This window comes from Podarcis tiliguerta, assembly GCF_965153285.1.
Source record: "Podarcis tiliguerta genome assembly, chromosome: 8".
Classification (NCBI taxonomy): Eukaryota; Metazoa; Chordata; class Lepidosauria; order Squamata; family Lacertidae; genus Podarcis; species Podarcis tiliguerta.
Window position 1 is genome coordinate 77,173,781 of NC_139541.1, and position 17,942 is coordinate 77,191,722.

At 45.9% G+C, this 17,942-nt stretch overlaps 1 protein-coding gene across 1 annotated transcript in view; it reads right to left on the minus strand.

Annotated features, from left to right (window-relative positions):
* The window catches only part of LOC310683491 (hemicentin-1-like), a gene marked incomplete at its 5' end in the record, with an annotated part of 35,878 nt that overhangs the window by 15,490 nt on the left and 2,446 nt on the right, over positions 1 to 17,942 (minus strand). Inside the window, 13 exons of the mRNA XM_083453425.1 lie at positions 2,072 to 2,326; positions 2,504 to 2,776; positions 3,636 to 3,896; positions 6,187 to 6,456; positions 7,608 to 7,868; positions 8,928 to 9,200; positions 10,078 to 10,403; positions 11,393 to 11,684; positions 12,589 to 12,849; positions 13,979 to 14,224; positions 15,114 to 15,374; positions 16,471 to 16,716; positions 17,575 to 17,835. Coding sequence (XP_083309551.1) covers positions 2,072 to 2,326; positions 2,504 to 2,776; positions 3,636 to 3,896; positions 6,187 to 6,456; positions 7,608 to 7,868; positions 8,928 to 9,200; positions 10,078 to 10,403; positions 11,393 to 11,684; positions 12,589 to 12,849; positions 13,979 to 14,224; positions 15,114 to 15,374; positions 16,471 to 16,716; positions 17,575 to 17,835 — 3,486 coding nt within the window. The remainder of the gene's footprint in view (positions 1 to 2,071; positions 2,327 to 2,503; positions 2,777 to 3,635; positions 3,897 to 6,186; positions 6,457 to 7,607; positions 7,869 to 8,927; positions 9,201 to 10,077; positions 10,404 to 11,392; positions 11,685 to 12,588; positions 12,850 to 13,978; positions 14,225 to 15,113; positions 15,375 to 16,470; positions 16,717 to 17,574; positions 17,836 to 17,942) is intronic.

The window sequence follows — 17,942 nt, forward strand, 5'->3', positions numbered from 1 at the left end:
TGGTAAGGGATAGAAACTGTTTTAAAAGCTTTGCAATCTGGCACTTGCAGGGATAACAGTTTCTCTTTATAGGAGAACCTCCAACTGGGGATAATCATGGTTGCCATTTCCAATAAGGTGAAATCTCAAATACAATGGTTGTGTATTTGTGTAGGGTTCATGCAAAACCATGCAAAATTTGTGAATTTGTAACTCCTATGCACTGAATGCATGCTTGGAAGGCGCAGAGCAGGGGATAAAGAATCCCAGTCACACTGGTTTAAACTGTCAAGTTGGCACTGCCCAAAGGGCAAGGCAACAGTTGCATATGATCTGCCAGCAAACAAACAAAGAATTAAACCTAGCTTAGTCACTGAGCCGGTCTTCTCAAGGGCTTGGATCTTTTTCAGATCCATTTGCTTCCTGTTACTATTCTGGTACTCCATGCTATTATGCTCTCAAGTGCTTCTTCCCTCCCCACCCGAAATGGCCAGAATCTCAGCACCTCATTCGTATTTGGAGTCCAAGATCTGCACAGAGACCAGGCTAAGCTGAGGCTGATAGCAACCACTCCACATGCTGCAGAGTGACACTTTCCCAGTTCATCACAGAAGTGGAGAAAGCTTTGGAGTCCACACTAAGACCTTCAGCAATTTTCAAAGTGGTCATTGGAGGGGGCTACTAACATAGAATTCAAATGGTGTTTTTCCATAAACACGCTGCAGAACACCTGAATGAAACTTGCAGACCACGGGTGGTCCACAGACCACAGTTGGGGAACCCCTGGCCTAGAAGTTTGGATAACGCAGATCATTCCAATGCACAATGCAAAGTGAGAGTCCCATCACTAAGCTATGCTAACAGAATCTCATTAACCTTCCAGCGCAGTCTATGTTGCATAAGAAACTTACATGCTAAAGATCTGGGGTGGGAGACAAGTGGCCCTCGGCCAAATTTTGTGGATGTGTGCCTAGAGGAAGAGCAGGAGGCAGGACAGGGGTGGGTGGTGAGCCAATAGAGATCGTGCTAATGGAAGAAGTGTGGAGGGAAGGGGAGGCTTTGAAAGCTCTCAGTTCAGACCTCTGAGCTCAAGCTGTCCCTCCCCCTGCAGCCCGATGGGTGGGGAGGAAGAAAAGAGCAGCCCCAGCTACAAACAGATTAAAGGTAAAGGTAAAGGGACCCCTGACCATTAGGTCCAGTCGCAGACGACTCTGGGGTTGCGGCGTTTGTCCGCGGACAGCTTCCGGGTCATGTGGCCAGCATGACTAAGCTGCTTCTGGCAAACCAGAGCAGCACACGGAAACGCTGTTTACCTTCCTGCTGGAGTGGTACCTATTTATCTACTTGCACTTTGATGTGCTTTCAAACTGCTAGGTTGACAGGAGCAGAGACTGAGCAACAGAAGCTCACCCCATCGCGGGGATTCGAACCGCCGACCTTCTGATCGGCAAGCCCTAGGCTCTGTGGTTTAACCCACCCACGTCCCAAAAGATTACTCCTAAGGAAAAGCAACTCAACCTCCACAGAAGAAAGTTTCCTCACCTCCTAATCTAAATAAGCATGGTATACAAAGGAACATTATATGGGATTGTCTCCCCCCGCCCCCCCGCCCCCCGTTCCCAGATGTAGACAGAATATAATATACCCAAGTTAGTACTCTGGGTTATCAAGTTAGGACCACGTGGCATGTTTCAACTATCAAGTTAGCTGTGTATATGTTATTAAAACGGCAGTGGCGACACCCTACCACCAGTCATGATTCTTGTCGTCATTTAACGCTTCATTTTTGGGTACTGTCTGACCATTCCCTGCAGGCATCAGGCAAATTGAGTAGAAAATAAAGGAAGTTCCCATAAACCAAGTATAATCCAGGGTAACAGCCACACCCAGCGTAGGAAGTTGCAAGCTACAGACCAACCTGATCTCTCTTTGAGAGACTCGCGGAAGTCTTGATGAATATAGACATTGGAAAGGACAGATGAGGAGACAGTGGGCAGCATGGGGAGCTGCCCCAAAGAGAATGCAGACAAACTGGTGGCATTTGGTGCCACAGCGGAAAACACCAAGCTGGGTTCCCTGAAGAGATACTTACCATACACCTCAACAAGGAGGCTTGCACTTTTGCTGAGATTAGTCTCAACATTGAAAGCACTGCAGGTATAATCCCCAGTGTCGTTGAGAGACAGATTCGAGATCAACAGCTCAGAGGTGTTCCCAATTATTTCCTGTTTAAAAATCCAAGTGTATTGAGGCGGCGGGTGGGAGTCGGCACTGCAGCTGAGGTTGAGGCTGGATCCCGTACGGTAAGTATTGATTTTGGGGCTAATTACAGGATCATCAGGCCCATCTGGAGCAAACAGAGGAGAATCACAAGTTGGGCATCATGGTGAAGGGCTAAAGAGGTGGCTCAAAGGACTGAAGAACGATATATTCCTCGTTCAGTTTTTAGGAGGTACATACAGGGGAGAGGGAAGCTGGGAGGAGGTGATAGAAGGGATGAACTGAGAATTGGCGCCACACTTACAGAACACTGTCAGTTCGAAGGGGGTACTGGTGTTATTGCTGATTCTGTTGACTCCAAGGCAGGTGTAGGAACCTGCATCAGACCGGCTGACCGGGTTTATTGTGAGGTTTTGGTTATCATGGCTCAGAGATATATGCCCTCCATCCTCCAGGCTCTGATTCCCTCTGAACCAATAGTAAGAGACCTCGCTGCCAACGGAGGTGCAAGTCAGAATCAGCGACTCGTTCTCAATGGCTTCCGACAGACCCATAATGGTAACGTCAGAAACCTCCGCTGTAAGGAAACAATAACGAGGAGGCAGAGGGTTATCAAGGAACAAATGGTGAACAGATGCAGGGAAGGGTGTTGCAGGTTTGCCTGCAAGGACTCCCTCTTCCCTTGAAATCTTCCAAGGAGGACAGAAACGTAGTTTAAAAGCCATGCGACTGCTTTCACCAAGAGAAGAACAAGAAGGACCTCAAAGATACCAAAGAAGTGCTGAGTGACAGGCGATGAACAAGGCCCTGACTGGGGACAGATGGACAATTTCCACGGACAAGAGATATTTTTGTTTTATTTTATTTGTGGACAGTCCTAAATAGAAGTTACAGTCAGTGCAAAAAGGCACCAGAGGGAGAGACAGTGAAGCAAGTGGCTGTGAGCACCATTGCTTCGAAGGGAAGCAGTAAGCTGTTGCATCAAGATCCTTTTCCAGTTTCAGGAGATGCATCCTAGAGAGGACAGAGTCCCGGGAATAAGATGAACAGAAAACATACAAGAAGTTTGCCAAGGCAGCAAAACACCACCGAAGGTGCATTCCATTGGTGATCTTGATTTGAAGGTCTTCATTGACAGGTGACTGATTAGATTCGAAGAGACACTGTGAGCCATGCAATATCCCGTGGGAGACAAATCAATAACAGAAGGGCACCTGAGCCTGCTGGGCAGGCAGAAAGTGACAGAATACCCAAGCATTCATTAGAAAAAAAGGAACAGGAGGCAAAAAGATAGCATTGGGTTTGGCTCCAGGAAGAGTCCCATGGAAGCAGGAAGTGGGACAGGAGTATAAACGACCGGCGTGGCAAAAGAAATGCCAGCGAGTTAGAAGTCACGTTTGTAAGCCACGGATGCGTGTAACCCTGTGGATACTTACCTAGTACCCAGATCTCCCGGCTTGCGGAGGTGGAGCTAGCATTGGTTTCATTGTTGAAAGCCTTGCAGGTGTAATTCCCACGGTGGTGGAACTGCAGATTGTGGATAGAAAGCTGGGAGGCGGACCCTATGTCTGATGTCTCATTGAAACTCCAGGTGTATTGCGCAGCTGGGTTGGAGTCAGCAGTGCAGGAGAGAGTGAGGTTGGAGCCCTCTGCGTAATAGTGCTCACTGGGGCCAATTTCAGGGACATCAGGCCCATCTGGAGTAAATACAGGAGAGTCAGAAGTTGGGGGAAGCCAGTGAGATCCTGGAGGGCTCAGGTGCCACCTTTGGCAAAATGCACCGTGAGTCAGATTGACTGACACATGCCTGTGTGTTCGGCATGTGAAGTGTGATGTTGTTTTCTTAGTTGGAAGAAAGCTGAATTGAAGATAGAAGCGCTTGTACGGAGACGGCAGAATAGCTGCCTTGGGAGGTTTAGACTGCCCTTTCCATATCCGGGATAAGTTTACTTACTTAGAGCATGCTTACATTTCTCTGGGAATCCTGACAAAAGAATTCTCAGGATTTCCCAAAACTGTGGGGAAATCCTTGGTAGAAGTCATGACTTCCAATTACTAGTTTGTGATCTGGGAATCAATATTGCAGACTCTGTTATCAGAGAGAGGAAAGCAGGAAGCAGTGAACCTAAAACGGGAAGTTGAGCAAGCTGGGCAGGATGCGGGCAATAATTTTGTTCACTGCTTTTAAGGTATCTTTGGGAACTTGTTACAGCTTATTCGTGAGCAATTTATGAAAAGAGGAACGTATAAGCTCAATTAAATGGAAAAGCTGTGTGTCAAGAACAATACACTATCAAGTGAGCCTGGCCTCTCTTTTTTTAATGCAATTAGCTAAGATCTCTGAAGTTTGCTGGGTGGCTGGCTTTGCTTAAGGACAAGAAGGAATTGCAAGCTTACGAGTGGCAGGTCTTGACTTGGGAGATGGCGCCTGTCGCTTTAATAGCTCCGGGGTAACACAGGAGGCAGCGACATTATTTAACTCTCCCTCATCAAAACTCAAGGAGGAGCAAACTAACATTGTGAAGCCCAATGTGGCCAGATATGCAGCAGTTGCAGTTTGAGCATTCGGAAGGGGAAATAGCTCCTTCTGGTTTCTTAGGTTTTGCCAGTAAAATGTGTCTCTGTGTGAAATCTGAGACAAGGAAGGAGTATTGACTCAGCTAACTTCTGAGCAGCAAGGCTAGATTTTTACATCACACCACGGCCAGCCAATTAGCATACAGGAAGTTGCACAATACGTACTGGGAAGGAGCTGTGTGCTAAAGCACATGGTATGCCTTTACTAGGCCACAAAGCTAGTCCTTGCCATCTGCAGCGAAGGATTCCAGCGGTCCAGAAATGACATCTGCCTCCGATGTTGGACAGCTACTTTGCCGCTGATTAGGCCAGGCAGTTCTATTTATTTATTCATTTATTCTGATTTCTCATTTATATCCCACCTTTTCCTCCAGGGAGCTCAAGGGGGTCTGCTTGGTTCTCCCCTCTGTATTTTATTCTACACCAAGCCGGTGAGGGAGGTTAGGATGAGAGGCAGTGGCTGGTTCAAGGTCACCCAGTGAGCTTCATGGCTGAGTGGGAATTTGAACCTTGGGTTCCCAGGTCCTAGCCTAACACTCTAATCATTACGTTACACTGGCTCTGGATTCCAGGGGCCACAGATCTCGCTCAATATGATGCAGACCCCTGAACTTCAACTTACTATCTTTGGGGCTGATGCAGTTCTTAAGAGTTGACAGCGCTGTGTGAAATCAAGTGTACGGTTAGATCAAATAAGGGCCGCTACAATGATCTTCTATGTCTCCTAGAGATTTTGATGGTACTTCCAAAATATTTTATGGTATACTGAAGGAGCGTCCCCACCCCTATCGTTCAACACTGAGGTCCAGCTCAGTGGGCCTTCTGGCGGTTCCCTCACTGCGAGAAGCGAAGTTACAAGGGACCAAGCAGAGGGCCTTCTCAGTAGTGGCACCCACCCTGTGGAATTCCCTCTCATCAGATGTCAAGGAAATAAACAACTATCAGACTTTTAGAAAACATCTGAAGGCAGCCCTGTCTTTAATGTTTGATCTTTTATTGCTTTTATTATTATTATTATTATTAATATTCTGTTGGGAACTGCCTGGAGTGGCTGGGGAAACCCAGACAGATGGGTGGGGTATAAATTTATTACTATTATTATTATTATGCAATAAGTAGGGGGAGAGTTTTAAAAACAACAGAGTTCTGGCAATCTGGTTCCAAAAGAAGGTAGATTGGGGGCATGAAGTAATGTTTTTAGAAGTTGTGAGTGCTAACTTTGCACGAAGTGAGTTAACTCACATGGCGGGTCTCTCTACTTTTGTGTATTTCAGTCTTATTGAATCTGCTTGCCAGATATCCTTGTCTTTAAAAGTTATAGTCTTGCCCTCTCAGGGCCTAAGTCAAGCCCCCACATGCTCTGCTCCCAGAACTGCTCCAACCCTCCCTCAATGGTAGAACCAGACTTACACAAAACATTCAGCAAGTATGAGGTGCTGTCATTAGAGAAGCTGTTATATCCATAGCAGCTGTAGCTGTCAGAGTCATTCCGGCTCGTTGGACTGAATGTGAGGACCTGGTTGTTGCTGCTCAGAGAAATGCGCTCTCCAACCACCAGGCTCTCGTTCCCTCTTAACCAAGAGTAGGAAACATTAGTGCCTGCGGAGGTGCAGTTCAGAACTGTGGCGCTATTCTCGATGGCCTTGCCAGAGGCACTGATGGTGATATTAGTGACATATCCTGTAGAGGGAGAGAGAGAAAAGAGAGAGAAGTAGAGGGAATGATGGCGTTATCCAAGGTAAAAGTGGAAAAGTAAGTAGGCCTCCTCAGAGTCGTTTCTTCGTTCTGCATCTTGGAGGTTGAATATATCCGGCTGTCATTTAAGGAGAGCTCCTGCAGTGTGATCCGTTTGCCCCCGAGAGGTGAAACTCTTGTTTATTTTCAATTAGGAAACTCCGATAAACTAAATTCTGCAGCACAAAGGAACAAGTTGGCAGATGCAAAGAACAGGAGGGCACACATAGGAACATTTCAACATTATCGGTTGCAAAAGGTTGTCAGTGTGAAGTGAATGTCCAGTTTGGGATGAACGTCAACATGGAACAAGGAAAAAGAAGTGGACAAGAAAATAGTTGATACAGTAAATAACCTAAAAACAGAAGAACTGCAGCAAACATTAATTACAATCCCATCTCTGATGCATTTCACATGGAAGATGGAATCCACAGCAATGAAGGAACTGGTGCGATGAAATTTGAAGGTTCTTTGGGAATGAGATCTTTGGGAATGAGTTCTTTGGGATTTCAGCGCAAATCAGTGGAAAATCTTCTGATCCAGGTTTTGGAATAAAGATGATCATCGACGGAGGACCAAGATAAATCCCAAGTAGAACAAAGTTAAGGAAGGCAAGCAACTAGATGGAAAGGGTCCATTCAGGGACCCTTGCCAACTTGAACCAACACATCAATCAAATTTCTAGAAGGAAGGTTCTTGAAGACAAGGCACACAAAGGAGAAGAAATGGCAGGCACATCTGCATAATTGTGGTTCGTTATCTCGGTGTTTTCATTAACAGGGAAAAAGTAGTGTGAGTCCATAAATATGGTAAGAGACAGAGAGACTTCAAGACCATGAACTGGAATTGATCTGAAGAAGAGAAACTTCATGGTACTTCAGAAATTGAACTGGAGTGATCGGCATGGATACTGTAAAGGGACAGTGAGGTGAAAGAATACGAGGAATGCATCCTGGAAGCCAAAATGGCCACAAGACAGAGTTCACGCAATCAAGTCCCCATTGTACAGATGAAGCAGTGACTGCAAGGACAGTCTTATCAGCCACAGGAAGGTGCAGGTTAGCCTAGGATGCAGCCTGGCCATTCAAGCTACTCACCCAGGACGCTGATCTCCAGGCTGGTGTGGCTGAAACGGCCGGTGGCATCATTGGTGGCATTACAAGTATATTTGCCGGCATCATTTAGAGAAAGATGCGAGATCAGGAGTTGGGACTCGTTTTCAGCTTCCAGAAGTTTCTCATTATGATACCAAGAATAATTGGCAGGTGGGTTGGAGTTGGCAGAACACGAGAGGTTAAGGGGGAAGTGCTCTATGTAAACTGGGTCCTGAGGGTTGATTGTGGGGATGTCGGGCCCGTCTGAAGCAAATATAAGAAAACCACATGTTGGAAAGGGCCAGGCTGTGCTGGTAGAAGAGGTGCTACTCAGTTGTTACTACACTGATGCCAAAACACAGAGCCTCTGGAACTGTTCCCCCCCCACCCAACCTGCTGTCCCCATGCAGCAATTCCAACCTGGAGAAACATCCCTGGGAATGGATGCTCAGTGAATATATCATCTCAGGGTTGTTGAAAGAATATCAGGACCCTAAGGGTTTGAGCTAGAGGGTAGGAATGCGAAATCCCCATTATTTAGCCTTTCATGTAGCAGAAAGCTGATCAGGATGCAGATAATATTCCAATCAGCCCATTGATCAAAGGGACAGATGCAGTCAAACCAAACAGTTCTTTCTGTTTTCTCCACAACTTTTGTTGGGATTGTCGAAACTGGGTGTGGCAGTGTGCCAAGTTGCTTGCAGATTTGGTTAACTCACGGCAACTAATACCGGATCCCTTCTATAGTATTCCTCCCTGCTGGCCACTAGACTTTCATGCTTCAGTTATAGCTTTCTGGCCTTTGGAAAATGAGCAAAGTCCCTTGCATGCTACAGACGTTAGCTTTCAACTCCGTAAGGAAGTTGCATTTTCTATTTGTGTACTTGGAGAGTGTCCGGGGGAGTGAGGGGGGGGGGGCTGTCTTGGATAAAATGGAGCAAACAAAAAACCCTCCAACAGTAACAATAGGATTAGGGGTTAGCAATACAATTGACCTGCAGACCAATTCATAGTTGAGTCCCAGGTGTGGGTCAAATCTCTTACTCTTCTTGACTTCATGCAGCCAGTATACTCATAGCTAGTTGCAATGGAGAGCCACACTGCTCCCAGAAAAAGCGGGAGGCTATAGCAAATGTGTGCACAGGACAGACTCTGGCACTTTCTCCTCCCTCCTGAAGCCAGCTGTGATAAGGGCTGAAAGAGCCACTTTTGTCTGCTACAGAAGGTAGAATGTGATGGGGCAAGCTATGACTGACTGCGGCTGGGTTTGGATTATGGGACACCAGTTGCCCGCCATTGCCCACATAGTCAGTCTAGACTTACAGAAGATTTGCAGCCAATGTGGCTCACTGGAACTTTCAGAGAAGCTGTTGTTCCCAAAGCAGGTGTAGTTGGCCTCATCGTTCCTGGTGACTGGGTTGAGAATGAGCCTCTGGTTGTTGTTGTCTAAAGAGATATGACCTCCTCCTTCAATCAGCTGGCTTCCCTTCAGCCAGTAATACGAAACATTGGTGCCAGCAGCATTGCAGTTAAAAGTGACACTGTCGTTTTCTTTGGCATTAGAGGGGCCGGAAATGGTCACATTACGTACCTCTCCTGTTGAGAAAGAAAAGTTGCAAAAGGGCTCCATGTTTCTTATAGTGCAACAGCCCTGGATTTTGATCAATTTGGAAAAGAACCAATATTAAGAGAAACCGGCACTGGGCCCAGACAGACAAAGGAAGAGACCATTGGAAAAATCAATGCCGGGAGAGTGTTGTACTACCAGTTGACTGCTTCCTCGACAACATTTAAGACAGAAGATAGCACTTCACAAAGTACTGAGATTTTGTGGCCAAACATCAGAGCCATATTCTACCCCACTCCCCCCAAAAAAAACCAGCTTGAGAAGACAGTGAAATGAAAATTAGTTTTGTCATTATAAAGGAAATATAAAGACTTAGTGACAGGTGAAACCTTCCAGTTGATACCAGAGGAAGTGGGAAGACATCAAGCAAAACTTTGGAACCCTGAAAAGGTTGACTGCATACAAGGAACAGAAATGGTCCATTGACTGAGCGTTTGTGACCTGGAATGTGCAACACACCATGAGGAAAAGTGAGGACAGATGAGAGAGGCGCATTATTTCTTTGTTCTCTGGGAGTATTCATTGACAGGAAAAAAGTAATGTGAGTCCAGAAATATGGTAAAAGAGAGAGAGATTTCAAGACCAGGACATGGATTTGACCTGAAAAAGACAAACTTCATGGTACTTCAGGAACGGAAGTGGAGTGATCGCCATGGATACTGTAAAGAGACAGTGAGGTGACAGAATACGAGGAATGCATCCTGGAAGCCAAAATGGCCACGAGACAGAGTTCGCGCAATCAAGTCCCCATTGTACAGATGAAGCAGTGACTGCAAGGACAGTCTTATCAGCCACAGGAAGGCGCAAGTTAGCCTAGGATGCAGCCTGGCCATTCAAGCTACTCACCCAGGACGCTGATCTCCAGGCTGGTGTGGCTGAAAAGGCCGGTGGCATCATTGGTGGCATTACAAGTATATTTGCCGGCATCATTTAGAGAAAGATGTGAGATCAGTAGTTGGGACTCGTTCTGAGCTTCCAGAAGTTTCTCATTATGATACCAAGAATAATTGGCAGGTGGGTTGGAGTTGGCAGAACACGAGAGGTTAAGGGGGAAGTGCTCTATGTAAACTGGGTCCTGAGGGTTGATTGTGGGGATGTCGGGCCCGTCTGAAGCAAATATAGGAAAACCACATGTTGGAAAGGGCCAGGCTGTGCTGGTAGAAGTCGTGCTACTCAGTTGTTACTACACTGATGCCAAAACACAGAGCCTCTGGAACTGTCCCCCCCCCCCCAACCTGCTGCCCCCATGCAGCAATTCCAACCTGGAGAAATATCCCTGGGAATGGATGCTCAGTGAATATATCGCCTCAAGCTTGTTGAAAGAATATCAGGACCCTAAGGGTGCGGTAGGAATGCTAAATCCCCATTATTTGGCCTTTCATGTAGCAGAAGCTAATCAGGATGCAGATAATATTCCAATCAGCCCATTGATCAAAGGGACAGATGCAGTAAAACCAAACAGATCTTTCTGTTTTCTCCACAACTTTTGTTGGGATTGTCGAAACTGGGTGTGGCAGTGAGGCAAGTTGCTCGCAGATTTGGGTGACTCAAGGCAACTGATACCGGATCCCTTCTATAGTATTCCTCCCTGCTGGCCACTAAGACTTTCAAGCTTCAGTTACAGCTTTCTGGCCTTTGGAAAATGAGCAGAGTCCCCTCAATGCTACACACAAGGTTAGCTAAGAAATCCTTTCAACTCCGTAAGGAAGTTGTATTTTTTATTTGAAATTTCTATTTGTGTACTTGGAGAGTGTCCGAGGAGTAAGGGAGGCGCCTGTCTTGGATGAAATGGAGCATAGGAAAAAAATGTCTAATAATAACAATAGGTTTAGGGGTTAGCAATACAATTGACCTGCAGACCAATTCATACTTGAGTCCCAGGTGTGGGTCAAATCTCTTACTTTTCTTGACTTCATGCAGCCAGTATACTCATAGCTAGTTGCAATGGAGAGCCACACAGCTCTCAGAAAAAGAGGGAGGCTGTAGCAAAGGTGTGCACAGGACAGACTCTGGCAGTTTCTCCTCCCTCCTGAAGCCAGCTGTGATAAGGGCTGAAAGATCTACTTTTGTCTGCTACAGAAAGCAGAATGTGATGGTGGAAACTATGACTGACTGCGGCTGGGTTTGGACTATGGGACCCCAGTTGCCTGCCATTGCCCACATAGTCAGACTAGACTTACAGAAGATTTCCAGCCAATGTGGCTCACTGGAATTTTCAGAGAAGCTGTTGTTCCCAAAGCAGGTGTAGTTAGCATCATCGTTCCTGGTGACTGGGTTGAGAATGAGCCTCTGGTTGTTGTTGTCTAAAGAGATATGACCTCCTCCTTCAATCAGCTGGCTTCCCTTCAGCCAGTAATACGAAACATTGGTGCCAGCAGCATTGCAATTCAAAGTGACACTATCATTTTCTTTTGCATTAGAGGGGCCGGAAATGGTCAAATTATGTACCTCTCCTGTTGAGAAAGAAAAGTTGCAAAAGGGCTCCTTGTTTCTTGTAGTGCAACAGCTCTGGATTTTGATCAATTTGGAAAAGAACCAGTATTAAGAGAAACTGGCACTGGGCCCAGACAGACAAAGGAAGAGACCATTGGAAAAATCAATGCCGGGAGAGTGTTGTACTACCTGTTGACAGTTTACTTCCTCGACAACATTTAAGACAGAAGATAGCACTTCACAAAGTACTGAGATTTTGTGGCCAAACATCAGAGCCATATTCTACCCCCTCCCCCCCAAAAAAACCAGCTTGAGAAGACAGTGAAATGAAAATTAGCTTTGTCATTATAAAGGAAATATATAAAGACTTAGTGACAGGTGAAACCTTCCAGCTGATACCAGAGGAAGTGGGAAGACATCAAGCAAAACTTTGGAACCCGGAAAAGGTTGACTGCATACAAGGAACAGAAATGGTCCATTGACTGAGCATTTGTGACCTGGAATGTGCAACACACCATGAGGAAAAGTGAGGACTGAGGGAACAATGGATAGAGGCAAATAAGAGAGGCACATTTTTTGTTTGTTCTCTGGGAGTATTCATTGACAGGAAAAAAGTAATGTGAATCCAGAAATATGGTAAAAGACAGAGAGACTCCAAGACCAGGAACTGGATTTGACCTGAAGAAGAGAAACTTCATGGTACTTCAGGAACTGAACTATGAGTGATCATCATGGATACTGTAAAGGGACAGTGAGGTGACAGAATATGAGGAATGCATCCTTGAAGCCAAATGGCCACAAGGCAGAGTTTGCGCAATCAAGTCCCCATTGTACAGATGAAGCAGTGACTGCAAGGACAGTCTTATCAGCCACAGAAAGGTGCAAGTTAGCCTAGGATGCAGCCTGGCCATTCAAGCTACTCACCCAGGATGCTGATCTCCAGGCTGGTGTGGCTGAAAAGGCCAGTGACATCATTGGTGGCATTACAAGTATATTTGCCGGCATCATTTAGAGAAAGATGTGAGATCACGAGTTGGGACGCGTTCTGAGCTTCCAGAAGTTTCTCATTATGATACCAAGAATAATTGGCAGGTGGGTTGGAGTTGGCAGAACACGAGAGGTTAAGGGTGGATTGGTCTTTATAAACTGGGTCCTGAGGGTTGATTGTGGGGTTGTCAGGCCCGTCTGAAGCAAATATAGGAAAACCACATGTTGGAAAGGGCCAGGCTGTGCTGGTAGAAGAGGTGCTACTCAGTTGTTGCTACACTGATGCCAAAACACAGAGCCTATGGAACTGTTTTTTCCCCCCAACCTGCTGTTCCCATCCAGCAATTCCAACCTGCAGAAATATCCCTGGGAATGGATGCTCAGGGTTGTTGAAAGAATATCAGGACCCTAAGGGTTTGAGCTGGGGGGGGGTTAGGAATGCTAAATCCCCATTATTTAGCCTTTCATGTAGCAGAAAGCTGATCAGGATGCAGATAATATTCCAATCAGCCCATTGATCAAAGGGACAGATGCAGTAAAACCAAACAGATCTTTCTGTTTTGTCCACAACTTTTGTTGGGATTGTCAAAACTGGGTGTGGCAGTGAGCCAAGTTGCTTGCAGATTTGGGTGACTCAAGGGAACTGATACCGGATCCCTTCTATAGTATTCCTCCCTGCTGGCCACTAAGACTTTCAAGCTTCAGTTACAGCTTTCTGGCCTTTGGAAAATGAGGAAAGTCCTCTGCATGCTACACACAAGGTTAGATAAGAAACCCTTTCAACTCCGTAAGGAAGTTAGCTTTCAACTCCATAAGGAAGTTGTAATTTTTATTTGAAATTTCTATTTGTGCACTTGGAGAGTGTCCGGGGAGTAAGGGAGGGGCCTGTCTTGGATGAAATGGAGCATAGGAAAAAAATGTTTAATAATAACAATAGGTTTAGGGGTTAGCAATACAATTGACCTGCAGACCAATTCATACTTGAGTCCCAGGTGTGGGTCAAATCTCTTACTCTTCTTGACTTCATGCAGCCAGTATACTCATAGCTAGTTGCAATGGAGAGCCACACTGCTCTCAGAAAAAGAGGGAGGCTCTAGCAAACGTGTGCACAGGACAGACTCTGGCAGTTTCTCCTCCCTCCTGAAGCCAGTTGTGATAAGGGCTGAAAGAGCCACTTCTGTCTGCTACAGAAGGTAGAATGTGATGGGGCAAGCTATGACTGACTGCGGCTAGGTTTGGACTATGGGACCCCAGTTGCCTGCCATTGCCCACATTGCCCACATAGTCAGTCTAGACTTACAGAAGATTTCCAGCCAATGTGGCTCACTGGAACTTTCAGAGAAGCTGTTGTTCCCAAAGCAGGTGTAGTTGGCCTCATCGTTCCTGGTGACTGGGTTGAGAATGAGCCTCTGGTTGTTGTTGGCTAAAGAGATCTGACCTCCTCCTTCAATCAGCTGGCTTCCCTTCAGCCAGTAATACGAAACATTGGTGCCAACAGAATTGCAGTTCAAAATGACACTGTCGTTTTCTTTGGCATTAGAGGGGCCGGAAATGGTCACATTACATACTTCTCCTGTTGAGAAAGAAAAGTTGGAAAAGGGCTCCATGTTTCTTGTAGCGCGATAGCCCTGGATTTTGATCAATTTGGAAAAGAAGCAATATTAAGAAAAAACGGTAATTGGCCCAGACAGACAAAGAAGAGACCATTGGAAAAATCAACGCTGGAAGAGTGTTGTACTACCAGTTGACTGCTTCCTCGACAACATTTAAGACAGAAGATAGAACTTCACAAAGAACTGAGATTTTGTGGCCAAACATCAGAGCCATATTCTACCTCCCCCCCCCAAAAAAAACCCCAGTTTGAAATGACAGTGAAATGAAAATTAGATTTCTTAGTATAAAGACTTAGTGACAGGTGAAACCTTACAGCTGATACCAGAGGAAGTGGGAAGACATCTAGCAAAACTTTGGAACCCTGAAAAGGTTGACTGCATACAAGGAACAGAAATGGTCCATTGACTGACAGTTTGTGACCTGGAATGTGCAACACACCATGAGGAAAAGTGAGGACTGAGGCAACAATGGATAGAGGCAAATGAGAGAGGCACATTATTTCTTTGTTTTCTGCGAGTTTTCATTGACAGGAAAAAAAGTAGTGTGAGTCCATAAATATGGTAAGAGACAGAGAGACTCCAAGACCAGAAACTGGATTTGACCCGAAGAAGAGAAACTTCATGGTACATCAAGAACTGAAGTGGAGTGATCGCCATGGATACTGTAAAGGGACAGTGAGGTGACAGAATACGAGGAATGCATCCTGGAAGCCAAAATGGCCACGAGACAGAGTTCGCGCAATCAAGTCCCCGTTGTACAGATGAAGCAGTGACTGCAAGGACAGTCTTATCAGCCACAGAAAGGCGCAAGTTAGCCTAGGATGCAGCCTGGCCATTCAAGCTACTCACCCAGGACGCTGATCTCCAGGCTGGTGTGGCTGAAAAGGCCAGTGACATCATTGGTGGCATTACAAGTATATTTGCCGGCATCATTTAGAGAAAGATGTGAGATCATGAGTTGGGACTCGTTCTGAGCTTCCAGAAGTTTCTCATTATGATACCAAGAATAATTGGCAGGTGGGTTGGAGTTGGCAGAACACGAGAGGTTAAGGGGGAAGTGCTCTATGTAAACTGGGTCCTGAGGGTCGATTGTGGGGATGTCGGGCCCGTCTGAAGCAAATATAGGAAAACCACATGTTGGAAAGGGCCAGGCTGTGCTGGTAGAAGACGTGCTACTCAGTTGTTACTACACTGATGCCAAAACACAGAGCCTCTGGAACTGCTTCCCCCCCCCCCCAACCTGCTGTTCCCAGCCGCAATTCCAACCTGGAGAAATATCCCTGGAAATGGATGCTCAGGGTTGTTGAAAGAATATCAGGACCCAAAGGGTTTGAGCTGGGGGGGGGGGAGGAATGCGAAATCCCCATTATTTAGCCTTTCATGTAGCAGAAAGCTGATCAGGATGCAGATAATATTCCAATCAGCTCATTGATCAAAGGGACAGATGCAGTCAAACCAAACAGATCTTTCCGTTTTCTCCACAACTTTTGTTGGGATTGTCAAAACTGGGTGTGGCAGTGAGCCAAGTTGCTTGCAGGTTTGGGTGACTCAAGGCAACTAATACCGGATCCCTTCTATAGTATTCCTCCCTGCTGGCCACTAGACTTTCAAGCTTCAGTTACAGCTTTCTGGCCTTTGGAAAATGAGGAAAGTCCTCTGCATGCTACACACAACGTTAGATAAGAAACCATTTCAACTCCGTAAGGAAGTTGTATTTTTTATTTGAAATTTCTATTTGTGTACTTGGAGAGTGTCCGGGGAGTAAGGGAGGTGCCTGTCTTGGATGAAATGGAGTATAGGAAAAAATATCTAATAATAACAATAGGTTTAGGGGTTAGCAATAAGATTGACTTGTGGACCAATTCATACTTGAGTCCCAGGTGTGGGTCAGATCTCTTACTCTTCTTGACTTCATGCAGCCAGTATACTCATAGCTAGTTGCAATGGAGAGCCACACTGCTCTCAGAAAAAGAGGGAGGCTCTAGCAAACGTGTGCAGAGGATAGCCTCTGGCAGTTTCTCCTCCCTCCTGAAGCCAGCTGTGATAAGAGCTGAAAGAGCCACTTTTGTCTGCTACAGAAGGTAGAATGTGATGGGGCAAGCTATGACTGACTGCGGCTGGGTTTGGACTATGGGACCCCAGTTGCCTGCCATTGCCCACATAGTCAGTCTAGACTTACAGAAGATTTGCAGCCAATGTGGCTCACTGGAATTTTCAGAGAAGCTGTTGTTCCCAAAGCAGGTGTAGTTGGCCTCATCGTTCCTGGTGACTGGGTTGAGAATGAGCCTCTGGTTGTTGTTGGCTAAAGAGATCTGACCTCCTCCTTCAATCAGCTGGCTTCCCTTCAGCCAGTAATACGAAACATTGGTGCCAGCAGCATTGCAGTTCAAAGTGACACTATCGTTTTCTTTGGCATTAAAGGGGCCGGAAATGGTCACATTACGTACCTCTCCTGTTGAGAAAGAAAAGTTGCAAAAGGGCTCCATGTTTCTTGTAGCGTGATAGCCCTGGATTTCGATCAATTTGGAAAAGGAGCAATATTGAGAGAAACAGGCACTGGGCCCAGACAGACAAAGGAAGAGACCATTGGAAAAATCAACGCTGGAAGAGTGTTGTACTACCAGTTGACTGCTTCCTCGACAACATTTAAGACAGAAGATAGAACTTCACAAAGAACTGAGATTTTCTGCCATATTCTAACCCCCACCTAAAAAAACCCAGCTTGAAAATACAGTGAAATGAAAATTAGCTTTGTTATTATAAAGGAAATATAAAGACTTAGTGACAGGTGAAACCTTCCAGTTGATACCAGAGGAAGTGGGAAGACATCAAGCAAAACTTTGGAACCCGGAAAAGGTTGACTGCATACAAGGAACAGAAATGGCCCATTGACTGACAGTTTGTGACCTGGAATGTGCAACACACCATGAGGAAAAGTGAGGACAGATGAGAGAGGCGCATTATTTCTTTGTTTTCTGGGAGTTTTCATTGATAGGAAAAAAGTAGTGAGAGTCCATGAATTTGGTAAGAGACAGAGAGACTCCCACCAGAAACTGGATCTGACCTGAAGAAGAGAAACTTCATGGTACATCAAGAACTGAAGTGGAGTGATCATCATGGATACTGTAAAGGGACAGTGAGGTGACAGAATACGAGGAATGCATCCTGGAAGCCAAAATGGCCACGAGACAGAGTTCGCGCAATCAAGTCCCCATTGTACAGATGAAGTAGTGACTGCAAGGACAGTCTTATCAGCCACAGGAAGGCGCAAGTTAGCCTAGGATGCAGCTTGGCCATTCAAGCTACTCACCCAGGATGCTGATCTCCAGGCTGGTGTGGCTGAAAAGGCCAGTGACATCATTGGTGGCATTACAAGTATATTTGCCGGCATCATTTAGAGAAAGATGCGAGATCAGGAGTTGGGACTCGTTCTGAGCTTCCAGAAGTTTCTCATTATGATACCAAGAATAATTGGCAGGTGGGTTGGAGTTGGCAGAACACGAGAGGTTAAGGGGGAAGTGCTCTATGTAAACTGGGTCCTGAGGGTCGATTGTGGGGATGTCGGGCCCGTCTGAAGCAAATACAGGAAAACCACATGTTGGAAAGGGCCAGGCTGTGCTGGTAGAAGAGGTGCTACTCAGTTGTTACTACACTGATGCCAAAACACAGAGCTTCTGG